The sequence below is a fragment of the Pelophylax lessonae genome (assembly GCF_965119305.1).
Source record: "Pelophylax lessonae genome assembly, chromosome: 8".
Classification (NCBI taxonomy): domain Eukaryota; kingdom Metazoa; phylum Chordata; class Amphibia; order Anura; family Ranidae; genus Pelophylax; species Pelophylax lessonae.
In genome coordinates this window covers 115,844,002-115,870,229 of record NC_138775.1, presented here as the reverse complement: position 1 = coordinate 115,870,229, position 26,228 = coordinate 115,844,002, and the positions used below count along the sequence as shown (strand labels likewise).

The following is a 26,228-nucleotide window of genomic DNA, read 5'->3' as shown; positions in this document are numbered from 1 at the left end:
AGGTTTGCAAGATAACTAAATTACATCACAGGTGATCCCATTTGCTGCTCTGTGATTGCAGTATTCTAGTCTGCATCTCCCCACGGTAATACTTAAAATCTGGCCTGTTAGTGGGTCCCGAGGACCGGAATTGAGAACCACTGGTCTAGCATATGGTCCACCACCAAGTCTGCTTCTTCTAATGTTGTTGCTTTGGAAACTAACTTTAAGGTGCTAACCTGTTGGTATTTGGTCCCCCGCTAGAATATTGAAATATGCTTCTGATTACCCTGGAACTCGTTTTTGCGGCTGTTCAGAGTCTGGCACTCAGCTTCATATTTAGTGGGATTGCCCAATTGCCCAAAAATTCTGGAAGGCAGTTTTTGACTTTGCCTCCAAAATCTTTGGTACACCTATACATCCCCAATCCTGCTACAGCCCTATTAAACCTGAAACCTGATAGGAGCTCTAAAAGAAGGCAAAATTGATTCTGTGTGATCCCAACATAAACCATTGCTAAGGCATGGAAAACTCAATATTTAATTCTAGCTGAAAACAGAACGAATAAAGCTATTTTTCATGCTAAAATGGAAACAATTGAAAGCGATCGAATTGGTCAATTTGAGAAACTCTGGCTTTGCAGAAAAAATGGATTTTGTAAGAACTTACCGTAAAATCCTTTTCTCTTAAGCTCATTGACAGACGTAGTCTTCTTGATTCTCAAGAGCTGGGTTATGTTGTCTCCGCAGGAGTAGGACTAGGCAGAATGACAAAACGTTCTGGCTCCACCCTAGGGGGCAGTCCCTGAGGGTATATCCTCCCTCTCTCTGCTACAGGGAATCAGTTCTGTTTAAAGCAGTACAGAGAAATTAACCCAACCCAACTCAATGATAGAGGGGCGGGTACTACGTCTGTCAATGAGCTTAAGAGAAAAGGATTTTACGGTAAGTTCTTACAAAAATCCATTTTTCTCTATCGCTCATTGACAGACGTAGTCTTCTTGATTCTCAAGAGCTGGGACATCCAGAAGCAGTGCCACAAATGAGGGGTGGGATTGACAAAATCAAATCCAATCTAGTAGGCCCAACCGGTGCCAAACTAGAAGTTTTAAAGGCTCATTATAAACAAAGAATGAGACTAAAGAAAAATTTTCCAACGGAAAAAACCCTCGAGGTAGACCACTGGTCTCCTCAAATTGCGGCCTGCAAAACCTTGCGGCCAAATGAGGCATCAGACGATGCCATTACATCAACTTTATAATGTTTAGAGAAGGTATGCACCGACGACCAGGTAGCCGCCTTGCACACCTGGACCACTGACGCCTGATGGCGAAAGGCCCATGACGCACTAAGTGCCCGAGTGGAGTGCGCCTTAACAGGGAACGGGGGCTCCCGACCCTTAATAGAATAAGCCTGCACTACCGTCTGTCTGATCCATCTGGAAATGGTCGCGGCAGATGCAGGCAACCCCTTTTTGGGTCCATCTGGGATCACAAAAAATGAATCCGTCTTGCGAAACGAGTCTGACGTTTTCAAGTATACCCTGATCGCCCGGACCACATCCAAGGAGTGCAAAGCAAATTCCCGAGGATGACTGGGCTTAGGACACAGGGAAGGTAATACAATTTCTTCATTCAGATGAAATTCTGAAACTACTTTTGGTAGGAAGGATGGATTCGGACGAAGAACCACCTTATCTCTATGAACCACCAGATATGGTGAACGACAAGATAATGCGGCCAGTTCTGACACCCTGCGTGCAGAAGTAATAGCCACCAAGAAGGCCACCTTCTGGGACAACGTGGGTAGAGGAATCTCCCTAATATCTTCAAAGGGAGGTTTCTGAAGAACCGACAACACTAAATTAAGATCCCAGGGGGGTAACGGCGCGTGCACTGGCGGAGCCAGATGTCGCACCCCCTGGATGAAATTCCGCACCAAGGAATGAGTAGCCAAAGGCTTCTGAAAGAAGATGGCTAATGCTGAGACCTGACCCTTGATAGTACTCAAGGCCAGTTTCTGCTCAACCCCTTGTTGCAGAAAAGCCAATATTCGACTAATCGAATAAGACCGAGGACGGAACCCCAAAGGTTCACACCATGCAATGTAGGACTTCCATGTGTGATGATAAATCTTTCTGGAAGTCGCTTTCCTTGCTTCAACTAGAGTAGGAATAACTGAAGCTGACAAACCTTTGTCCTTCAGCACCTGGGTCTCAATAGCCAGGCCGTTAAAGCCAGCGATCGTAAAGCAGGATGGAAGATCAGTCCCTGAGACAGTAGATCCTCTCTGAGAGGAAGTCTCCACGGGACGTCCGCCACCAGTCTGACCATGTCGGCGTACCAAGCTCGACGAGGCCAGTCCGGAGCTACCAGGATTACTGGGATTCCTTCCTCCTCTACCCTGCGAAGAAGTCTTGGCAGTAACGCGAGAGGAGGGAAGGCATATATTAGCTGGTATTGCCCCCACGGGGCGATCAGTGCATCTGCGGTTTCTGCTAGAGGATCGCGGGAGCGAGCCACGAATCTCTGAACTTTCCTGTTGAATCGTGATGCCAACAGATCCACATCCGGGGTGCCCCACCGTAGGCACAACTGGTGGAAAACGTCTGGATGGAGGGACCATTCCCCCTGATCCAGGGTCTGACGGCTGAGATAATCTGCCTGCCAATTCTCCACCCCCGGAATGAACACCGCAGAGATTGCTGGAACAAATCGTTCCGCCCAGCGCAGAATGCAAGCCACTTCTTTGGCCGCTCGGACACTCTTGGTGCCCCCCTGATGATTGACATAAGCCACGGCCGTGGCATTGTCCGACTGGATCCGAACCGGGCTGCCCTGGAGCTGCTCGGTCCAGTGAATCAGACAAAGTCTGATCGCTCTCAGTTCCAATACATTTATCGGTAATCTGGATTCTTCCGGGAACCAAAGTCCCTGGGCAGATAATCGACCGAGAATTCCTCCCCATCCGGATAGACTGGCATCCGTGGTCACTATCGTCCAATATATTGGCAGAAATGACTTTCCCTGGCTGAGCATTGGAGACCGAAGCCACCAAACCAGAGACTCTCTGGTCTGTTTGCTCAATCGTATCTGATTGTCCAGGGATTCCAGATTCCGATTCCATCTGAGAAGAATCTCTTGCTGAAGAATTCGGGTATGGGACTGGGCAAATGGGACTGCTTCGAAGGAAGCCACCATCAATCCCAGAACCCTCATGCACGTCCGAAGGGAAGACCAGCTGTTGGACAGTAACAACTGGACTGCTGATTGAATCTTTCGAAGTTTCCCTACCGGAAGGAAAACTCTCGTCCTGACTGTGTCTAGAATTAGACCCAGATATTCGAGCCTCTGGGTGGGAACCAGAAATGACTTTTGCTGGTTCACCAGCCACCCGAATTCCTGTAAAGAAATCATAGTAATCTCTATGTTTTGTAGCAAGGTCTGAGGAGATTCTGCATGAAGCAGAAGATCGTCTAGGTAACCTAGAATCGATACACCTCTTTGGTGCAGAAGTGCCAACATAGGGGCCAACACCTTTGTGAAGACCCGCGGAGCCGTGGCGAGAACGAAAGGTAACGCCACAAACTGATAGTGGTTCTCCTCTACGGAAAAGCGTAGAAAACGCTGATGTCCTGCGAAAATGGGAATGTGAAGATAGGCGTCCTTGATGTCTATGGACGCTAGGACATCCCCTGGATGCAGGAAGGCTGCTACCGTGCGAATGGACTCCATTCTGAATCTTCTTATGTTGACGAAAGAATTGAGCGCTCTTAAGTCCAGAATTGGACGCACTTTGCCCTCTTTCCTGGGTATTGTAAACAGGTTTGAATAAAACCCTTGAAACCGTTCTGTCCCAAGGAACGTGGACTACCACTCCTTGTTGTTGTAGATCTGTGACTGCTCTCCGCAGATCTTCTAGACGATCCGGAGATAGTCGGATATTGGAAGGGAAGAATCGCGCCGGTGGGAGAGATCGAAACTCGATCTTGTACCCTGACTTTATGACTTCGCAAACCCATTTGTCCGGGATTCTGGAAAGCCATGGATCCGGGAACCGGCGAAGACGTCCCCCCACCCCAGTTATGGGTGGGGGCGCACCTTCAGGCTTTGGATGGTTTATCTTCAGGTCTGGAGGGGGCGGGCTTTTGCTTGCCCGACCAACGACCCCTGACGCCTCCTGCAGGAGCTTTGGAGGACTTAGTTTTTTCACCCGCTGGACGAAAAAACCTCTTGTGAGCAGAAAAAGAAGGCCCTCGTCTTTGACGAGTTCCTCTACCTTTAAAATTTTGCGGTAAAAAGGTGCTTTTTCCACCGGTGAGATCCTTAATGATCTCATCTAAGTTGGCTCCAAATAGACGTTCTCCTGAAAAGGGGATATTAGCCAATGCTTTTTTGGAACCTTGGTCGGCTATCCAACCTTTTAGCCACAGTGTACGCCTGAGAACCACTGCTGAGACAGATGCTCGCGCCATTAATGGAGTGGCGTCTAACGCCGCATCGCATACAAACTGTAACCCCTGTATCATTTGTTCCAACAAATCTGATACCGCCTGAGGGACTTCTTCTAAGTCCCGGCGTAACCACTTGGTCCATTCAGTTACAGCCTGCGAAACCAGACCAATAGCAATTATTGGCCTGAAAGCTGATCCAATCAAGGAAAACATGGTGCGAGACATAGCTTCTATCTTGCGATCCACTGGATCTTTAAAAGACGGAGCGTCTTCTAAAGGAATAACCGTGGCTTTATTCAATCTAGCAATTGGTGAATCCACCACAGGTGGTTCTGTCCATTTCTTAATAAGGGTTTCCTCAAACGGATAACGCCTGTCAATGCGTTTGGAAATATTAAAAGTGCGTTTTGGCAGACGCCATTCTTCATCGATTGGATTGCCAAAACATTTGGGCAATGGAAAAACCTTTGCCACTTTGATGCGCTTTTTAGTCCCAAAGGGGATCTCAGTTTCAGCTATTTCTGATGGAATACCCTGTAACCTTAAAGTCTCTTGAACAGATACAATGAGTGCGTTTACCAACGCTTCCTCTCGGGCTATGGCAGATGCCGAAACATCCTCCTCACTGTCTGAAGAGACAGGACCCGAGACACCAATACCAGATGAAGTACCTGCAACTGCGGAAATAGGCTCAGAGTCTGAATCCGAGGTTTCAGATAATAAGGGGTTAGGCGGGGGTCGCTTTCTTGCGCCCTGTCCCTGACAAGCCACTTCCACCCGGGACACAAAAGTTTCCATAATGGCTGACAAAGATTCAATTGTCAATGGGGTGCTGGAGGATCCCGCAGACCCCTCGAGGGGATCCGGAGGAGATACATGAGTGGCAGGGTCCATGTTAATACAGGACACTTTTGCCAGCAATAAACAAAAAAACTTTTTTTTTTTTTTTTTTTTGTGTGTCTCCCCCTAGCGCAATAGCGCCCCTCAGAGTACCTGCTTCTCGATCCCAGAGAGAGAGAGAGGGACCCCCAAGGCTCACCAACCGATGCAGTGCAGTTTCCAACAAACTGCAGCCAGCGTCTGTCTTACACAGACTGGAAGAAGCTGTTTGCTCTTTTCCCGGGCAGAAGGCGTGGCTCCGCCCCCTGTGTACGCCTTCCGGCATTCCCAGCCCTCCACGAGGAAGCTGGGCTCACAAAACATGGCCGCCCCCATAGAAGAGACAAAAGACTCCAAAAACATGGCGGCCGACGTGACCTGAGGACATACATGCATTCGGTCTACGGCAAAATGGCGGCGGACCGCCGATATCGTCTTCCCAGCACATCCACCTGCACTCTGCTGAGAGGTGACATATGGATCTACAGAGATACACTGCACATAAGGTAGGATTATACCTCCTATGTTTGCTGTAATGTTACAGTCTGCTGGGTAGAGTGTTAGCTCTTGAACCAAGTCCACTTCCCACAAACACATGCTGTATTACAAAGGGGACTTGTAAGTGTCAGATATATACTGACCATATATGGAGGGGCCCATAATATATACTGCCTCATAAATGAGGAAAAAAGGGAACGTTTTACTCACCATACCGAACCGACAGGCACCCTCTCTTCATAATACCCTCTCCACCGAGGTGGGGGTTTGTGGACGCCTCGACTCTCTGGTCCTGGCGTCCAAGCGAGCTTTTAACTCGTAAAGTCAGTCCCTTTACTGGGACTCCGTCGCTGGCCGACTCAGCGCACTGGTCTGCACGCGCTTTTAGGCAGAAACCGGGGTGACCACTGGATCTCACATCCAGCCCGTCGCCCGGCCCCGCATACTTACTTGAATATGTCGCGGCCGACCAAGCGCAATGCCTGGTCTGCACGCGCTCGTAGGCCGGCTGGGGTGACCACAAGTGTCGCCCAGTCCGGCATTTTTGCTTGAAGATCTCACAGGAAAAAAACACTGGAGAAAACTACCTAAAAAATGTCTTTTTCTTAAAGAAAAAAAGTCTTGCCAGGACCAAAAGATCCCAGCAAGGAACTTAGGTCCTTACTCCTGACTAGACAGAAAAAAACTGATTCCCTGTAGCAGAGAGAGGGAGGATATACCCTCAGGGACTGCCCCCTAGGGTGGAGCCAGAACGTTTTGTCATTCTGCCTAGTCCTACTCCTGCGGAGACAACATAACCCAGCTCTTGAGAATCAAGAAGACTACGTCTGTCAATGAGCGATAGAGAAAGCATTGTTTACCTCCAGGACACACTGTTATTGCCTTGGTAATTTTACTCTATTTGCCTTGAATATACTTTCTATTTGGGATCGCATCACCACTTGTAAACCCCCCCCCCACCCCCACCTTCCCCCCTTTTTTCTACCCTCTTCTATCTACTCCTATTTTTTGTTTTCTACCTTTCTTTTAATATTGTGTGGTAATTAAAAACAGATGAGATCATGTGTTTATAACATATACCTATTAGATTGATCTCTTCATTACTGCTCTTGCAAAATGAACCAAAAGGCACTAGCTCACTTTTTCCTTCTGATGGAATTTTCGAATACTTTCAATGTAATACGTATTGGTTTACTTGTTGCTCTACTCGTTACATTTTTACATTGGTATGTACTCATCCTGTTTATAAATCGATGTTTAACTTTATTGCTATTTGAATATTGTACCACCATCCTTGTATGTACTCAATCTGTAAATCTTTGTTATATTTAAAAAATAAAACAAATTTGATGAGGAATGGAAGAAGGTGGCCTGGTTTGAGGACTCCCGTTTGCCTTTACATCATTGTGGATGGCTGGGTGCATCGCTTACCTGGGGAAGTGATGGCACCAGGATACACTAGGCAAGCTAGCAAAGACAGTGTGATGTTTTGGACAATGTTCTGTTAGGAAACCTTGGGTCATGCCATTCATGTGGATGTTACTTTGGAATCCATGCCTCAACAGATCAAGGCTGTTTTTGTCAGAAAAGGGGGGACCTACTTATTATGAGTGTTCATAATGTTATGGTGGGTGGTCAAAATGTTACAGCTGATTAGTGTGTGCTGATCTTCAAGACCTTTTTTTGATCTATAACTGCCATGTTCAGTATTTTCTTAACTGGCATATCTTTACACCTATTTTTTACACTATAAATCAGGAAGAGTTTTAGATCATCGTACATACATATCAGCTGTATGTACATCTTGTAATCTATTGGTTGACTAGGAGCACTATCTAGCATAACCTTCACAATCTAACATCACACCAATCCCTTACCTGTTTCAAGCTTGCATTATAATTTCAGAAAATAAATATTGAGAAGGCGTGTATATGTAACATGGGAAAGCAGAACGCAGACACTATAGAGTGGCATGTATTAACAAAAGTTCACAATACAAGTATATTCTACAAATCAAACAAATCTCGAATCTCCAATTAATTGTGATCATCAGTATAAACACCAGCAGATGTAAAAATGACTTGCGTATTATGGATATTACATTATACCCTCAAAATCTCAATATCTCAGAACAGCAACAAATCTATTTTTAGGTACACACATTATGTTACTGAATTAAGAACTCAAAAGTATGAACATTAAGACAAAACGCTTAGTTGCCTCTGATATGAAACAAATAATGTCTTGCTGTGGGAAGGACTGGCAGATATAAATGAGACAACTAAAATGGTCAATGCAATTTCTGTGGCTAGTAACCACAAAGGGTGGTATATACTCAACTGTGCAATTATACCCTGAAGAGGTTCTTTTCACAACTACTGTCAAACATCTCCACAACAGCTAGTCTGGTTAACAGCCATCATATAATCATTTTCCTCAAAAGTCTCTAGTTTCATCAATGCATTGATTAAAAAGGAAGCAAACTCCCAACTCTGTTGATTCATCAGGCATTTGTTATTCTTTTCAGAGCTTGATCTTGAATGCAGTTGGTTGGACGACGGAAGAGGACCCTGAAGATTTAAACAGGGCTTTTAGGATAGTTTCTGGATCAACTTCAGCCACTGGGTTAGAATTACGGGAGGATGAAAAATTCCTTCTCATTTCCACATCCATCTTTGCTGATGATGGGGTATCACTTAATCGCCTAAAAATAATAGAAGTTACAAAAAAAAAATAAAATAGGTTAATACTACATCATGAGTTTCCCATACACTAAAGATATTGTTTGTGTAAACAGTAAACATATTTTTGGTCAGGCTCCAGCATCACATTAGGCAGTGAACCCTTGATAGTATTTTTAAAAAAGAAAAAAAAAAAAAAAAAAAAAAAAAAGGATTTTGGAGTATCAGTTACTTCCACACTAGTCCAACTTTTACAGTTACATAGTAACATAGTGAGGTTGATAAAAGACATCAGTCCATCGCACGACCGCGAGTTCAAGCTCTGGTTGGTGTGTGTGTGTGTGTGAAGTTACCCATACATTGTATACCCCTTTGTGTTGTGGTCTTTAAGGTGTCCATCTAATAGTTTTTTGAAACCATCGATGCTACCCATTGATATCACTGCTTGTGGAAGAGAATTCCACATCCCCACTGCTCTGACAGTAAAGAACCCCCTACGTGTTTCAACCTCCCTGGCAGTATTCCTGAGTGTGGCTCGGGGTGGAATTTCAGTGCCATTAGTGGTAACCCTGAGCCACACTCGGGGTACCGCCAGGGAGAAATCGCTGGATTCTGGAAGAGGTTACTTACCTTGTCCCTAGGATCCCGCGATGTATTCCGTTAGTGTGCGGCGGCCGGATCTTCCGCCTGACACACATATATATATATATATATACACACACACTGAAAATATATATATATATTTACTTTAACTTATTTATAGTTATTTATTATATTATAATTTATGATTTTGGGTTTCATACTTTATCATACCCAAGATGTTATAAAGAAGAACGCACAGTAAAAAAAAATCATATGTAAATAGTTGATTTGGGCTGCTCGTCCTTAAGAATTACATGCAAAATAATTGTACCGCTTTCAGCACCTAAAATCTGAAATAATCATACCGCAAGGGAGGTTAAGGTTAAACTATTTTTCCTCTAGTTTTAGTGAGTGGCCACGTGTCTTATTGTATTCCCTTTCTCTGAAAATGTTGTGCCTTATGCTTGGGTCACCGGTACAATATTTGTACATTGATATCATATCCCCTCTCAAGCGTCTCTTCTCCAGAGAGAACAAGTTCAATGCCTGCAATCTTTCCTCATAGTGGAGATCCTCCATTCCCCTAATTATTTTTGTTGCCCTTCTCTGGACTCTCTCCAGTTCCAGCACATCCTTCCTGAGGACCGGTGCCCAGAATTGGACAGCATACTCCAAGTGTAGGCAGACCAGTCTTGTAAAGTGGGAGAATAATTTCTTTATTTCTGGAGTGAATCCCCTTTTTTATACATGCCAGTATTCTGTTGGCTTTGCATGCCACTGCCAAGCTTGTTGTCCACTTGGACCCCCAGGTCCTTTTCCATCTTCGATTCACCAAGAGGTTCCCCCCCTAGTGAGTACCTTGCATTCGTATTTCTTACGCCCAAGTGTATTACCTTACATTTTTCAACATTAAACCTCATCTGCCATGTAGTTACCCACCCCATTATTTTGTTCAGGTCTGCTTGTAAGGTTTTCACATCCTGCATAGAAGTTATTGCCCTGCTTAGTTTAGTATAATCCGCAAATACAGAGGTTGTGCTGGATATCCCCTCCTCTAGATCCTTTATGAATAAATCAAACAGGATTGGTCCCAGGACAGAACCTTGGGGGACCCCACTTTCCACACCCACCCAATCCGAGTACTCCCCCATTTATCACCACCCTCTGGACTCTTCCCTGGAGCCAGTTCTCAATCCAGGTACTCACCTATGGTCCATACCTACCTACCTTAGTTTGTACAGTAAGCATTTGTGGGGAACTGTGTCAAATGCCTTTGCAAAGTCCAGATACACCACATCCACAGGCCTTCCTTTATATAGATGGCAACTCACTTCATTGTAGAAGGTTAATAGATTGGTCTGGCATGACTGATTTTTCATGAAACCATGCTGATTACTACGAATACCGTTTTCATTACTAAAGTCTTGTCTATAGTCCCTTAACATCCCCTCCAAAATCTTGCAGACTACAGATGTTAGACTGACCGGCCTATAGTTACCCGGGATACATGTCGGCCCTTTTTTAAATATTGGTACCACGTTGGCTTTTTTCCAATTAGCTGGCACCATTCCCGTCTGCAGACTATCCGTAAAGATCAAGAATAATGGTCTGGCTATCTCCTGGCTGAGTTCCTTAAGAACCCTCGGGTGCAAGCCATCCGGTCCTGGTGATTTATTTATGTTAAGTTTCTCTAGTTTAGTTCTAAGTCTATCTTCTGTTAACCATGGAGGTACTTCCTGAGGTGTATTATTTAATTTATCATTACAAGCTGGGTTGGTGTAGCCCCCCAATTCTTTTGTGAAGACTGAAGAGAAGAAATGATTTAACATTTTCACCTTCTCTGTCCTGTGGCCAGATTCCCTTTGTCATCTTTTATGGGGCCAATGTGTTCTGGCCTCGCTTTCTTACTCTTTATATACTTAAAAGAATTTCTTGGGTTTTTTTTTTTTTTTACTCTTTTCCGCTATATGTCTCTCATGCTCTATTTTAGCCACTTGGTTTCACCTTTACATTTCTTATTGCACTCTTTGTAATGTTGGAATGCTGCCAATGACCCCTCAGCCTTGTATTTTTTGAATGCCCTTTCTTTAACCACTTTCCGACTGCCTCACGACTATTTACGTCGGCAGTCAGCCCCTCACAGGCAGAGCGACGTAGTACTACGTCGCTAGCCTGTGAGGGTCAGGGAGTGACGCTCCCGCGCGCCCCCGGAGGCGCGCTCCCGCGCGGTCACGGACCCCCCCGCATGTGTGACCGCCGGTCACTCGGCAATCGTCGGTGCAGAGGGAGAAAGGCAGGCGGCTGATGTAAACAAGCCACCTGTCATTCTCCCCTGTGTAGGAATAGTGATCATACGGTTCTACTATGTAGGACCGTTGATCACTGTTCCTACACCTCACGCCACAGCCAATCACAGTTAGAATCACGCCCCTAGGGAAACACATAACCCTTCCCTCTCAAAAAAAGTTAACCCCTTCACTGACAGTGTAATTTTACAGTAACAGTGCATATGTATAGCACTGATTACTGTAGAAATGTCACTGGTAACCCCAAAAGTGTCAAAAATGTCAGTCAAGGGTCCGATCTGTCCGCCGCAATGTCGCAGTACCGTTTCCCTTTGTTAGTAAACGCGATAACTTTTGCGCAAACCAATCAAAATACGCTTTTTGCGATTTTTTTTACCAACCATATGCAGCAGAAAACAAATTGGCCGAAAATGTTTAAAAATTTTGATTTTTACATTTTTTGGGGGGGGGCGGGGGAATTTCATATAAAAAAATTTAAAAAATATTGTTATTTTTGCAAAATTGACGCTTTTTTTGTTTATAGCACATGATCAAAAAATCGCACAGGTGATCAAATACCACCAAAAGAAAGCTCTGTTTGTGGGGAAAAAAAGGACATCAATTTCATTTGGGTACAGCGTCACACGACCACGCAATTGTCCGTTTAAGTCACGCAGTGCCGAATCGCAAAATAGGCCCTGGTCAGGAAGGAGGTAAAATCTTCCGGGGCTTAAGTGGTTAATATTAATATGTCTATTTATGTTGAAGCTTAGCCACCCAGGGTTTGCTTTTGCTCTTTTAAATGTATTCCCTTTTGAAATGCACTGGCCAATCCCTTTGTTTAGTATGCTCTTGAAGCACTCCCATTTTTCCTCCATGTTCTTTGTTCCCAGGGTTCTATCCCATTTGATATTTTCTAGCAAAGAGCACAGTTTTGGGAAATTGGCTCTTTTGAAAATCAGTGTCCTTATATTATACCCTTGTGTTTACCATTACTATGATTTATACTGAAACTAATTGACCTATGGTCACTGTTTCCTAAGTTGCCCCGTATTTCTATTTACGTGAACAGGTTTGTATTGTTGGTAATCAGTAGGTCAAATACCGCATTGTTTCTTTTCGGGCATTTACCATCTGACCCATGAAATCATCCTGCAAAACATTTAGGAACTTCAGTGCCTTGGATGAATGCGCAGTTCCTTCTGCCCAGTCTATATCTGAATAACCAAAGTCCCCCATTATAATTACATTTCCCATCCGTGCTGCTATTCCAGTCTGTGAAAGGAGGTCCGCCTCCCCCTCCTCCCTCTGGTTTGGGGGCCTATAGCATATGCCCAATATTACTTTCCCCATAGTGCCTTCCCTTTGAAGTTCTACCCATAGGGATTCTACCTCCTCCTTAGCTACATTATTAATATTGTCCCTCCTATTTACCTGTACACTGTTCTTAATATACAGACATACCCCTCCCCCTTTCTTTTTTTACCTTCTCTATCTCTGCGATAAAGGGAATACCCCTGAATGGTCGCCAACCAATCATGAGAGCTGTCAAACCAAGTCTCTGAAATCCCCACAAAATCTAAGTCCTACTCATACATCAGCAGCGCCAGCTCTCCAATCTTGTTGGCCAGGCTTCTAGCATTGGTATACAAACCTCGTAATTTTGTCTGGTTGCCTACTATATCCCCGTTCTGTGTTTTTAGGCTGCTCTTGCGATTTTTCCCCATACCCAACTTGGGTTTATGAACTTAACACCCTACCGCTAATGTCCCCATTTGTGCCCGGTGAACCTTGCTCCCTGCTGGCTAATTCTACATCTGTACCTGTCCCCCCATCACCTAGTTTAAAAGCCCCTCTAACTTGTTGTCCATCTTCTCACCCAGTACGGTTGCACCCTCCCCATTTAGGTGCATTCTGTCCCTACTAAAGAGCCGGAAGCTGACTGAGAAGTCGGACCAGTTCTCCAGGAACCCTCCTTAATACACCAGCTCCTCAGCCACTTGTTAACTTCCCTAATCTTCTGCTGCCTCTCTGGTGTGGCTAGAGGTACAGGTAGTATTTCAGAAAATACTACCTTGGAGGTTCTACTCCTCAATTTAGCTCCTAAGTCCCGGAAATCATTTTTAAAGCCTCTCCCTCTGACTTTGTCATTGGTACCCACATGGACCATGACAGCTGAGTCTTCCCAAGCCCCACCCAATAATCTGTCCACCAGATCTGTGATGTGCCGAGCGCCCGGTAAACAACAGACAGTTCAGCACTTACGGTCTTTTTGACAGATTGCCCTCTCTGCAGTGGCGGCTGGTCAATAGGGGGCGCAGGGGCGCCGCCCCCCTCAGGCTAGTCATCGTAACATCAGCATTAAAAAAAAAAAAAAAAGTGCACCTTTAATGCAGCGGGGCGCCGGACACATTGCTGCTATGGAGAGGGGTGGAGATTTTCCTATCATGTGCCTGTTTTTGGTGTGCTGATTGGCGGCTCTTTAGAGTGTCCTCGGGGAGAAGATCGATGCGCCCGGAACACTACCACTCCGATTGCCATCCTGTGGTTGGATGCCTCCTGTGAATGGATGTCATAGGGGCGGTGCTTGGGCGTCACTGTCTGCTTCCTGCCTGAGTCCGCACAGACGTCTTTCCATCGTCTTCCTGCTGCCCTGATACACAGGAGGATACCATAGCTGTGTGAGGGAGGGAGAGAACTTTCTGTCTGGATCGGGACACTGCTGAGCTGACTGGCTGCGAGTATGAGAGGATCTGTGTGCTGTCTGGATCGGGACACTGCTGATACACAGGAGGATGCCATAGCTGTGTGAGAGGGAGAGAACTTTCTGACTGGACTGGGACACTGCTGAGCTGACTGGCTGTGAGTATTGAACTGGAGGATCTGTGTGCTGTCTGCATCGGGACACTGCTGATGAGACCTGAGTAAGGGTGGGGGGGGGGGGGGGGGTGAGAGTAAACAGAGGAGTTTGGCCATGCCTGCACACAGAGGAGGGGGAGGGAACAGGGATCACACTGAACAGAGAGGGAGGACATGTTCGCCCAGGTCCTAGAGCTGCCTGTGTACACTTATCTGCTAAACCTCCCCCTCTACAAAGATGTAAAGGGAGAAGCATCCATCAACACAGTGCCTGCACCATGTCTGCAGTCTCTGGCCATTTACTGATTTACTGTACCATCAGTGACTGTCTCCTGTGCCATGCCTGCAGTCTGATTGTCCCCTGTGCCACCATGCCTGCAGTCTAATTGTCCCCTGTGCCACCATGCCTGCAGTTTGACTGTCTACTGTGCCACCATGCCTGCAGTCTAACTGTCTCCTGTGCCACCATGCCTGCAGTCTGTCTCCTGTGCCACCATGCCTGCAGTCTAACTGTCTCCTGTGCCACCATGCCTGCAATTTGACTGTCTCCTGTGCCACCATGCCTTCAGTCTAACTGTCTCCTGTGCCACCATGCCTGCAGTTTGACTGTCTCCTGTGCCACCATGCCTGCAGTCTGTCTCCTGTGCCACCATGCCTGCAGTCTGTCTCCTGTGCCACCATGCCTGCAGTCTAACTGTCTCCTGTGCCACCATGCCTGCAGTCTAACTGTCTCCTGTGCCACCATGCCTGCAATTTGACTGTCTCCTGTGCCACCATGCCTGCAGTCTAACTGTCTCCTGTGCCACCATGCCTGCAGTTTGACTGTCTCCTGTGCCACCATGCCTGCAGTCTAACTGTCTCCTGTGCCACCATGCCTGCAGTCTAACAGTCTCCTGTGCCACCATGCCTGCAATTTGACTGTCTCCTGTGCCACCATGCCTGCAGTCTAACTGTCTCCTGTGCCACCATGCCTGCAGTTTGACTGTCTACTGTGCCACCATGCCTGCAGTCTAACTGTCTCCTGTGCCACCATGCCTGCAGTCTAACTGTCTCCTGTGCCACCATGCCTGCAATTTGACTGTCTCCTGTGCCACCATGCCTGCAGTTTGACTGTCTCCTGTGCCACCATGCCTGCAGTCTAACTGTTTCCTGTGCCACCATGCCTGCAGTCTGTCTCCTGTGCCACCATGCCTGCAATTTGACTGTCTCCTGTGCCACCATGCCTGCAGTCTAACTGTCTCCTGTGCCACCATGCCTGCAGTCTAACTGTCTCCTGTGCCACCATGCCTGCAATTTGACTGTCTCCTGTGCCACCATGCCTGCAGTCTAACTGTCTCCTGTGCCACCATGCCTGCAGTTTGACTGTCTCCTGTGCCACCATGCCTGCAGTCTAACTGTCTCCTCTGCCATTATGCCTGCAGTTTGACTGTCTCCTGTGCCACCATGCCTGCAGACTAACTGTCTCCTGTGCCACCATGCCTGCAGTCTAACTGTCTCCTGTGCCACCATGCCTGCAATTTGACTGTCTACTGTGCCACCATGCCTGCAGTCTAACTGTCTCCTGTGCCACCATGCCTGCAGTCTAACTGTCTCCTGTGCCACCATGCCTGCAATTTGACTGTCTCCTGTGCCACCATGCCTGCAGTCTGTGTCCTGTGCCACCATGCCTGCAGTTTGACTGTCTCCTGTGCCACCATGCCTGCAGTCTAACTGTTTCCTGTGCCACCATGCCTGCAGTCTAACTGTCTCCTGTGCCACCATGCCTGCAATTTGACTGTCTCCTGTGCCACCATGCCTGCAATTTGACTGTCTCCTGTGCCACCATGCCTGCAATTTGACTGTCTCCTGTGCCACCATGCCTGCAATTTGACTGTCTCCTGTGCCACCATGCCTGCAATTTGACTGTCTCCTGTGCCACCATGCCTGCAGTCTGTCTCCTGTGCCACCATGCCTGCAGTTTGACTGTCTCCTGTGCCACCATGCCTGCAGTCTAACTGTCTCCTGTGCCACCATGCCTGCAATTTGACTGTCTCCTGTGCCACCATGCCTGCAGTCTAACTGTCTCCTGTGCCACCATGCCTGCAGTCTAACTGTTTCCTGTGCCACCATGCCTGCAATTTGACTGTCTCCTGTGCCACCATGCCTGCAGTCTAACTGTCTCCTGTGCCACCATGCCTGCAGTCTAACTGTTTCCTGTGCCACCATGCCTGCAGTCTAACTGTCTCCTGTGCCACCATGCCTGCAATTTGACTGTCTCCTGTGCCACCATGCCTGCAATTTGACTGTCTCCTGTGCCACCATGCCTGCAGTCTAACTGTCTCCTGTGCCACCATGCCTGCAGTTTGACTGTCTACTGTGCCACCATGCCTGCAGTCTAACTGTCTCCTGTGCCACCATGCCTGCAATTTGACTGTCTCCTGTGCCACCATGCCTGCAGTTTGACTGTCTCCTGTGCCACCATGCCTGCAGTCTAACTGTTTCCTGTGCCACCATGCCTGCAGTCTAACTGTCTCCTGTGCCACCATGCCTGCAATTTGACTGTCTCCTGTGCCACCATGCCTGCAGTCTAACTGTCTCCTGTGCCACCATGCCTGCAGTCTAACTGTCTCCTGTGCCACCATGCCTGCAATTTGACTGTCTCCTGTGCCACCATGCCTGCAGTCTAACTGTCTCCTGTGCCACCATGCCTGCAGTTTGACTGTCTCCTGTGCCACCATGCCTGCAGTCTAACTGTCTCCTCTGCCATTATGCCTGCAGTTTGACTGTCTCCTGTGCCACCATGCCTGCAGACTAACTGTCTCCTGTGCCACCATGCCTGCAGTCTAACTGTCTCCTGTGCCACCATGCCTGCAATTTGACTGTCTCCTGTGCCACCATGCCTGCAATTTGACTGTCTACTGTGCCACCATGCCTGCAGTCTAACTGTCTCCTGTGCCACCATGCCTGCAGTCTAACTGTCTCCTGTGCCACCATGCCTGCAATTTGACTGTCTCCTGTGCCACCATGCCTGCAGTTTGACTGTCTCCTGTGCCACCATGCCTGCAGTTTGACTGTCTCCTGTGCCACCATGCCTGCAGTCTAACTGTCTCCTGTACCACCATGCCTGCAATTTGACTGTCTCCTGTGCCACCATGCCTGCAGTCTGTCTCCTGTGCCACCATGCCTGCAGTTTGACTGTCTCCTGTGCCACCATGCCTGCAGTCTAACTGTCTCCTGTGCCACCATGCCTGCAGTCTAACTGTCTCCTGTGCCACCATGCCTGCAATTTGACTGTCTCCTGTGCCACCATGCCTGCAGTCTAACTGTCTCCTGTGCCACCATGCCTGCAGTTTGACTGTCTCCTGTGCCACCATGCCTGCAGTCTAACTGTCTCCTCTGCCACCATGCCTGCAATTTGACTGTCTACTGTGCCACCATGCCTGCAGTCTAACTGTCTCCTGTGCCACCATGCCTGCAGTCTAACTGTCTCCTGTGCCACCATGCCTGCAATTTGACTGTCTCCTGTGCCACCATGCCTGCAGTTTGACTGTCTCCTGTGCCACCATGCCTGCAATTTGACTGTCTCCTGTGCCACCATGCCTGCAGTCTGTCTCCTGTGCCACCATGCCTGCAGTTTGACTGTCTCCTGTGCCACCATGCCTGCAGTCTAACTGTCTCCTGTGCCACCATGCCTGCAGTCTAACTGTCTCCTGTGCCACCATGCCTGCAATTTGACTGTCTCCTGTGCCACCATGCCTGCAGTCTAACTGTCTCCTGTGCCACCATGCCTGCAGTTTGACTGTCTCCTGTGCCACCATGCCTGCAGTCTAACTGTCTCCTCTGCCACCATGCCTGCAGTTTGACTGTCTCCTGTGCCACCATGCCTGCAGTCTAACTGTCTCCTGTGCCACCATGCCTGCAGACTAACTGTCTCCTGTGCCACCATGCCTGCAGTCTAACTGTCTCCTGTGCCACCATGCCTGCAATTTGACTGTCTACTGTGCCACCATGCCTGCAGTCTAACTGTCTCCTGTGCCACCATGCCTGCAGTCTAACTGTCTCCTGTGCCACCATGCCTGCAATTTGACTGTCTCCTGTGCCACCATGCCTGCAGTTTGACTGTCTCCTGTGCCACCATGCCTGCAGTCTAACTGTTTCCTGTGCCACCATGCCTGCAGTCTAACTGTCTCCTGTGCCACCATGCCTGCAGTCTGTCTCCTGTGCCACCATGCCTGCAGTTTGACTGTCTCCTGTGCCACCATGCCTGCAGTCTAACTGTCTCCTGTGCCACCATGCCTGCAGTCTAACTGTCTCCTGTGCCACCATGCCTGCAATTTGACTGTCTCCTGTGCCACCATGCCTGCAGTCTAACTGTCTCCTGTGCCACCATGCCTGCAGTTTGACTGTCTCCTGTGCCACCATGCCTGCAGTCTAACTGTCTCCTCTGCCACCATGCCTGCAGTTTGACTGTCTCCTGTGCCACCATGCCTGCAGTCTAACTGTCTCCTGTGCCACCATGCCTGCAGTCTAACTGTCTCCTGTGCCACCATGCCTGCAATTTGACTGTCTCCTGTGCCACCATGCCTGCAGTCTAACTGTCTCCTGTGCCACCATGCCTGCAGTTTGACTGTCTCCTGTGCCACCATGCCTGCAGTCTAACTGTTTCCTGTGCCACCATGCCTGCAGTCTAACTGTCTCCTGTGCCACCATGCCTGCAATTTGACTGTCTCCTGTGCCACCATGCCTGCAATTTGACTGTCTCCTGTGCCACCATGCCTGCAATTTGACTGTCTCCTGTGCCACCATGCCTGCAATTTGACTGTCTCCTGTGCCACCATGCCTGCAGTCTGTCTCCTGTGCCACCATGCCTGCAGTTTGACTGTCTCCTGTGCCACCATGCCTGCAGTCTAACTGTCTCCTGTGCCACCATGCCTGCAATTTGACTATCTCCTGTGCCACCATGCCTGCAGTCTGTCTCCTGTGCCACCATGCCTGCAGTCTAACTGTTTCCTGTGCCACCATGCCTGCAATTTGACTGTCTCCTGTGCCACCATGCCTGCAGTCTAACTGTCTCCTGTGCCACCATGCCTGCAGTCTAACTGTTTCCTGTGCCACCATGCCTGCAGTCTAACTGTCTCCTGTGCCACCATGCCTGCAATTTGACTGTCTCCTGTGCCACCATGCCTGCAATTTGACTGTCTCCTGTGCCACCATGCCTGCAATTTGACTGTCTCCTGTGCCACCATGCCTGCAGTCTAACTGTCTCCTGTGCCACCATGCCTGCAATTTGACTGTCTCCTGTGCCACCATGCCTGCAGTCTAACTGTTTCCTGTGCCACCATGCCTGCAGTCTAACTGTCTCCTGTGCCACCATGCCTGCAATTTGACTGTCTCCTGTGCCACCATGCCTGCAATTTGACTGTCTCCTGTGCCACCATGCCTGCAATTTGACTGTCTCCTGTGCCACCATGCCTGCAATTTGACTGTCTCCTGTGCCACCATGCCTGCAGTCTGTCTCCTGTGCCACCATGCCTGCAGTCTATCTATCCCCTGTGCCACCATGCCTGCAGTCTAACTGTCCCCTGTGCCACCATGCCTGCAATTTGGCTGTCTCCTGTGCCACCATGCCTGCAATTTGGCTGTCTCCTGTGCCACCATGCCTGCAGTCTGTCTCCTGTGCCACCATGCCTGCAGTCTGTCTCCTGTGCCACCATGCCTGCAATTTGACTGTCTCCTGTGCCACCATGCCTGCAGTCTAACTGTCTCCTGTGCCACCATGCCTGCAGTCTGACTGTCTCCTGTGCCACCATGCCTGCAGTTTGACTGTCTCCTGTGCCACCATGCCTGCAGTCTAACTGTCCCCTGTGCCACCATGCCTGCAGTCTAACTGTCCCCTGTGCCACCATGCCTGCAGTCTAACTGTCCCCTGTGCCACCATACCTGCAGTCTGTCCCCTGTGCCACCATGCCTGCAGTCTGTCCCCTGTGCCACCATGCCTGCAGTCTGTCTCCTGTGCCACCATGCCTGCAGTCTGTCTCCTGTGCCACCATGCCTGCAGTCTGTCTCCTGTGCCACCATGCCTGCAGTCTGTCTCCTGTGCCACCATGCCTGCAGTCTGTCTCCTGTGCCACCATGCCTGCAGTCTGTCTCCTGTGCCACCATGCCTGCAGTCTGTCTCCTGTGCCACCATACCTGCAATTTGCCTGTCTCCTGTGCCACCATGCCTGCAGTCTAACTGTCTCCTGTGCCACCATACCTGCAATTTGACTGTCTCCTGTGCCACCATGCCTGCAGTCTGACTGTCTCCTGTGCCACCATGCCTGCAGTTTGACTGTCTCCTGTGCCACCATGCCTGCAGTCTAACTGTCCCCTGTGCCACCATGCCTGCAGTCTAACTGTCCCCTGTGCCACCATGCCTGCAGTCTGTCCTGTGCCACCATGCCTGCAGTCTGTCCCCTGTGCCACCATGCCTGCAGTCTGTCTCCTGTGCCACCATGCCTGCAGTCTGTCTCCTGTGCCACCATGCCTGCAGTCTGTCTCCTGTGCCACCATGCCTGCAGTCTGTCTCCTGTGCCACCATGCCTGCAGTCTGTCTCCTGTGCCACCATGCCTGCAGTCTGTCTCCTGTGTCACCATGCCTGCATTCTAACTATCCCCTGTGCCACCATGCCTGCAGTCTAACTGTCCCCTGTGCCACCATGCCTGCAATTTGGCTGTCTCCTGTGCCACCATGCCTGCAGTCTAACTGTCCCCTGTGCCACCATGCCTGCAGTCTGTCTCCTGTGCCACCATGCCTGCAGTCTAACTGTCTCCTGTGCCACCATACCTGCAGTCTGACTGTCCCCTGTGCCACCATGCCTGCAATTTGGCTGTCTCCTGTGCCACCATGCCTGCAGTTTGTCTCCTGTGCCACCATGCCTGCAGTCTGTCTCCTGTGCCACCATACCTGCAGTCTGACTGTCCCCTGTGCCACCATGCCTGCAATTTGACTGTCTCCTGTGCCACCATGCCTGCAGTCTGACTGTCCCCTGTGCCACCATGCCTGCAGTCTGTCTCCTGTGCCACCATGCCTGCAGTCTGTCTCCTGTGCCACCATGCCTGCAGTCTGTCTCCTGTGCCACCATGCCTGCAGTTTGACTGTAACCTGTCCCACCATGCCTGCAGTCTGACTGTCCCCTGTGCCACCATGCCTGCAGTCTAACTGTCCCCTGTGCCACCATGCCTGCAGTCTGTCTCCTGTGCCACCATGCCTGCAGTCTGTCTCCTGTGCCACCATGCCTGCAGTCTAACTGTCCCCTGTGCCACCATGCCTGCAGTCTGTCCCCTGTGCCACCATGCCTGCAGTCTGTCTCCTGTGCCACCATGCCTGCAGTCTGACTGTCTCCTGTGCCACCATGCCTGCAATTTGACTGTCTCCTATGCCACCATGCCTGCAGTCTGACTGTCCCCTGTGCCACCATGCCTGCAGTCTGTCTCCTGTGCCACCATGCCTGCAGTCTAACTGTCCCCTGTGCCACCATGCCTGCAATTTGACTGTCTCCTGTGCCACCATGCCTGCAGTCTGTCTCATGTGCCACCATGCCTGCAGCCTGTCTCCTGTGCCACCATGCCTGCAGTCTAACTGTCCTCTGTGCCACCATGCCTGCAGTCTAACTGTCTCCTGTGCCACCATGCCTGCAGTCTAACTGTCCCCTGTGCCACCATGCCTGCAGTCTAACTGTCTCCTGTGCCACCATGCCTGCAGTCTAACTGTCTCCTGTGCCACCATGCCTGCAGTCTGTCTCCTGTGCCACCATGCCTGCAGTCTGTCTCCTGTGCCACCATGCCTGCAGTCTGTCTCCTGTGCCACCATGCCTGCAGTCTGTCTCCTGTGCCACCATGCCTGCAGTCTAACTGTAACCTGTCCCACCATGCCTGCAGTCTAACTGTCTCCTGTGGCACCATGCCTGCAGTCTGACTGTCCCTTGTGCCACCATGCCTGCAGTCTGACTGTCCCTTGTGCCACCATGCCTGCAGTCTAACTGTCCCCTGTGCCACCATGCCTGCAATTTGACTGTCTCCTGTGCCACCATGCCTGCAGTCTGACTGTCCCCTGTGCCACCATGCCTGCAGTCTGTCTCCTGTGCCACCATGCCTGCAGTCTAACTGTCTCCTGTGCCACCATGCCTGCAGTCTGTCTCCTGTGCCACCATGCCTGCAGTCTAACTGTCCCCTGTGCCACTATGCCTGCAGTCTGTCTCCTGTGCCACCATGCCTGCAATTTGACTGTCTCCTATGCCACCATGCCTGCAGTCTGTCTCCTGTGCCACCATGCCTGCTGTCTGTCTCCTGTGCCACCATGCCTGCTGTCTTGTCTCCTGTGCCACCATGCCTGCAGCCTGTCTCCTGTGTCACCATGCCTGCAGTCTAACTGTCTCCTGTGCCACCATGCCTGCAGTCTAACTGTCTCCTGTGCCACCATACCTGCAGTCTGACTGTCTCCTGTGCCACCATGCCTGCAGTCTAACTGTCTCCTGTGCCACCATGCCTGCAGTCTGTCTCCTGTGCCACCATGCCTGCAGTCTAACTGTCCCCTGTGCCACTATGCCTGCAGTCTGTCTCCTGTGCCACCATGCCTGCAATTTGACTGTCTCCTATGCCACCATGCCTGCAGTCTGTCTCCTGTGCCACCATGCCTGCAGTCTGTCTCCTGTGCCACCATGCCTGCAGTCTGTCTCCTGTGCCACCATGCCTGCAGTCTAACTGTCTCCTGTGCCACCATGCCTGCAGTCTGTCTCCTGTGCCACCATGCCTGCAGTCTAACTGTCCCCTGTGCCACTATGCCTGCAGTCTGTCTCCTGTGCCACCATGCCTGCAATTTGACTGTCTCCTATGCCACCATGCCTGCAGTCTGTCTCCTGTGCCACCATGCCTGCTGTCTTGTCTCCTGTGCCACCATGCCTGCAGCCTGTCTCCTGTGTCACCATGCCTGCAGTCTAACTGTCTCCTGTGCCACCATGCCTGCAGTCTAACTGTCTCCTGTGCCACCATACCTGCAGTCTGACTGTCTCCTGTGCCACCATGCCTGCAGTCTAACTGTTTCCTGTGCCACCATGCCTGCAGTCTAACTGTCTCCTGTGCCACCATGCCTGCAGTCTGACTGTCTCCTGTGCCACCATGCCTGCAGTCTAACTGTCCCCTGTGCCACCATGCCTGCAGTCTGTCTCCTGTGCCACCATGCCTGCAGTCTAACTGTCTTCTGTGCCACCATGCCTGCAGTCTGACTGTCCCCTGTGCCACCATGCCTGCAGTCTGTCTCCTGTGCCACCATGCCTGCAGTCTAACTGTCCCCTGTGCCACCATGCCTGCAATTTGACTGTCTACTGTGCCACCATGCCTGCAGTCTGTCTCCTGTGCCACCATGCCTGCAGTCTGTCTCATGTTCCACCATGCCTGCAGCCTGTCTCCTGTGATACCATGCCTGCAGTCTAACTGTCTCCTGTGCCACCATGCCTGCAGTCTAACTGTAACCTGTCCCACCATGCCTGCAGTCTAACTGTCTCCTGTGGCACCATGCCTGCAGTCTGACTGTCCCCTGTGCCACCATGCCTGCAGTCTAACTGTCCCCTGTGCCACCATGCCTGCAATTTGACTGTCTCCTGTGCCACCATGCCTGCAGTCTGACTGTCCCCTGTGCCACCATGCCTGCAGTCTGTCTCCTGTGCCACCATGCCTGCAGTCTAACTGTCCCCTGTGCCACCATGCCTGCAATTTGACTGTCTCCTGTGCCACCATGCCTGCAGTCTAACTGTCTCCTGTGCCACCATGCCTGCAGTCTAACTGTCTCCTGTGCCACCATGCCTGCAGTCTGACTGTCTCCTGTGCCACCATGCCTGCAGTTTGACTGTCTCCTGTGCCACCATGCCTGCAGTTTGACTGTCTCCTGTGCCACCATGCCTGCAGTTTGACTGTCTCCTGTGCCACCATGCCTGCAGTCTGTCTCCTGTGCCACCATGCCTGCAGTCTGTCTCCTGTGCCACCATGCCTACAGTCTAACTGTCTCCTGTGCCACCATGCCTGCAGTCTAACTGTCTCCTGTGGCACCATGCCTGCAGTCTGTCTCCTGTGGCACCATGCCTGCAGTCTGTCTCCTGTGCCACCATGCCTGCAGTCTGTCTCCTGTGCCACCATGCCTGCAGTCTGACTGTCCCCTGTGCCACCATGCCTGCAATCTGTCTCCTGTGCCACCATGCCTGCAGTCTGACTGTCTCCTGTGCCACCATGCCTGCAGTTTGACTGTCTCCTGTGCCACCATGCCTGCAGTCTGACTGTCTCCTGTGACACCATACCTGCAGTCTGACTGTCTCCTGTGCCACCATGCCTGCAGTTTGACTGTCTCCTGTGCCACCATGCCTGCAGTCTGATTGTCTCCTGTGCCACCATGCCAGCAAGTCTCTGACTGTCTGCCTGACACCCTTTCCATCCCAGATTACTTGTTATCTCTTCCAACAGTTCAGCAGCTCAGGTCATTTTCTGCAGTCATTTAAGGTGGCTGTAGCAGGAATGAAATAAAAGAGAATCATCTATTCCACACACACCTTAAGAGCCGGTTCACACATATGCGATGACAGACATCGCATGTGAGTCGGAGCACACTGCTCTGCAAATCAATCAATTTTTTTGGTCCTCACCAGAATCGAATCGCATGGGTGTTCACACCTATGTGATCCGATTAATGTCCGAATTGACAGTTCACACTGGGATATGCAAACTAATGTGGCGGTGTCATTAACTTGTATCGACACCCCCAGTGATTGGCATATGGCAGTGTGAACTGCCTGGGAGTCAAGTGCGATGCAGGAACCTGCAGTTGATTTGCAGGGTTTCCGCATCGCATATGTGTGTGTGAACCAACACTTAGTGACTGCAGATAATGAACTGAGCTGCTGAACAGTTGGAAGAGATGAATACTTTTTTAAGGCACTGTTCCTTGATTACTGAAGGCCCCTTTCACACTTGTGTGACCTCATAGTCACGCAATTTTTTACCGCGTTTTTTGCCACGAAGCAATGCCTATTACATTTTTCTGTTTGCTCCCCCCCAAAAATTTTGAGCACCAGCTGCCACTGCCTCTCTGTCCTTCTGATAATTGAGTCCCCTTTCCTTTCCCTTGCTCCCGTCCTCACTGGAGGAGTTCTTCTCCTGGCAGCAAGGGGCGTCCCTCTGCTCCAGCAATGCTGGTCCCTGACTGGTTTCCCCAACATCACGCAACAGGGTGTATTTATTGGGGTGCTCCAGCCCAGGACCAGCCTCCATGCTTTGTTCCCTTCTAGCCTTCCTGTCACCCAACTACTCTGTTCTGATGCCTGCACCCTTGTATCTCCACCCTCCTCTGTGCAGACCCCTGCCTGCACCTGACGGGTACGTTCCTAGCTCTCCTTCGGTATGGAGATTCTTCTCAGTGTTGCCAGTTGCTTCCCTAGATTCATAGTTACATAGTAGTTGAGGTTGAATAAAGACAATAGTCCATCCAGTTCAACCTGTGTAGGTGTGTGTGGCTGTAATCATCTCTCATATCCCTTAATGTTCTGATCCTTGAGATGTAGGTCCAAGAGTCTTTTGAAAGTAGCCATACTTCCCGCAGAAACTACCTCTTGTGGTAGAGAATGCCACAATCTTGTAACCCTAACAGTAAAGAACCTCCTGCGTTGCCTGAGGTTAAAATGCTTCTCCTCTAATTGCATTATATGCCCTTGCGTCCGCATGCAATCCTTGCGACTGAATAGCTTTTTTTCTATGCTGAGATCACCATTGAGGTAATTGTAAATTGCCATCATGTCCCCTCTCAGGCGTCTCTTCTCCAGGGAGAATAAATTAAGCGATTGTAGACACTCTTCGTAATTAAGGTCCTACAATCCCCTAATTAGTTTAGTTGCCCTTCTTTGGACTCTCTCTAGCTCCAACACATCCCTCTTGAGGACTGGCGACCAGAACTGGACAGAATACTCCAGATGCGGTCAGAGCAGAGTTTTATAAAGTGGTAGGATTATAATTT

At 49.9% G+C, this 26,228-nt stretch overlaps 1 protein-coding gene across 3 annotated transcripts in view; it reads right to left on the bottom strand.

Annotated features, from left to right (window-relative positions):
• Positions 1-7,921: 7,921 nt before the first annotated feature.
• Positions 7,922-26,228, bottom strand: part of POLDIP3 (DNA polymerase delta interacting protein 3) — a 610,789-nt gene continuing 592,482 nt past the window's right edge. For 2 of the 3 annotated variants that reach the window (XM_082265704.1, XM_082265703.1), the window contains exon 9: positions 7,923-8,512. In XM_082265704.1, the coding sequence (XP_082121830.1) occupies positions 8,332-8,512 (181 nt within the window). In that variant the 3' untranslated portion in view covers positions 7,923-8,331. Of the gene's footprint in view, positions 8,513-26,228 lie in introns of all 3 variants that reach the window. The other variant, XM_082265705.1, reaches the window with a different exon arrangement.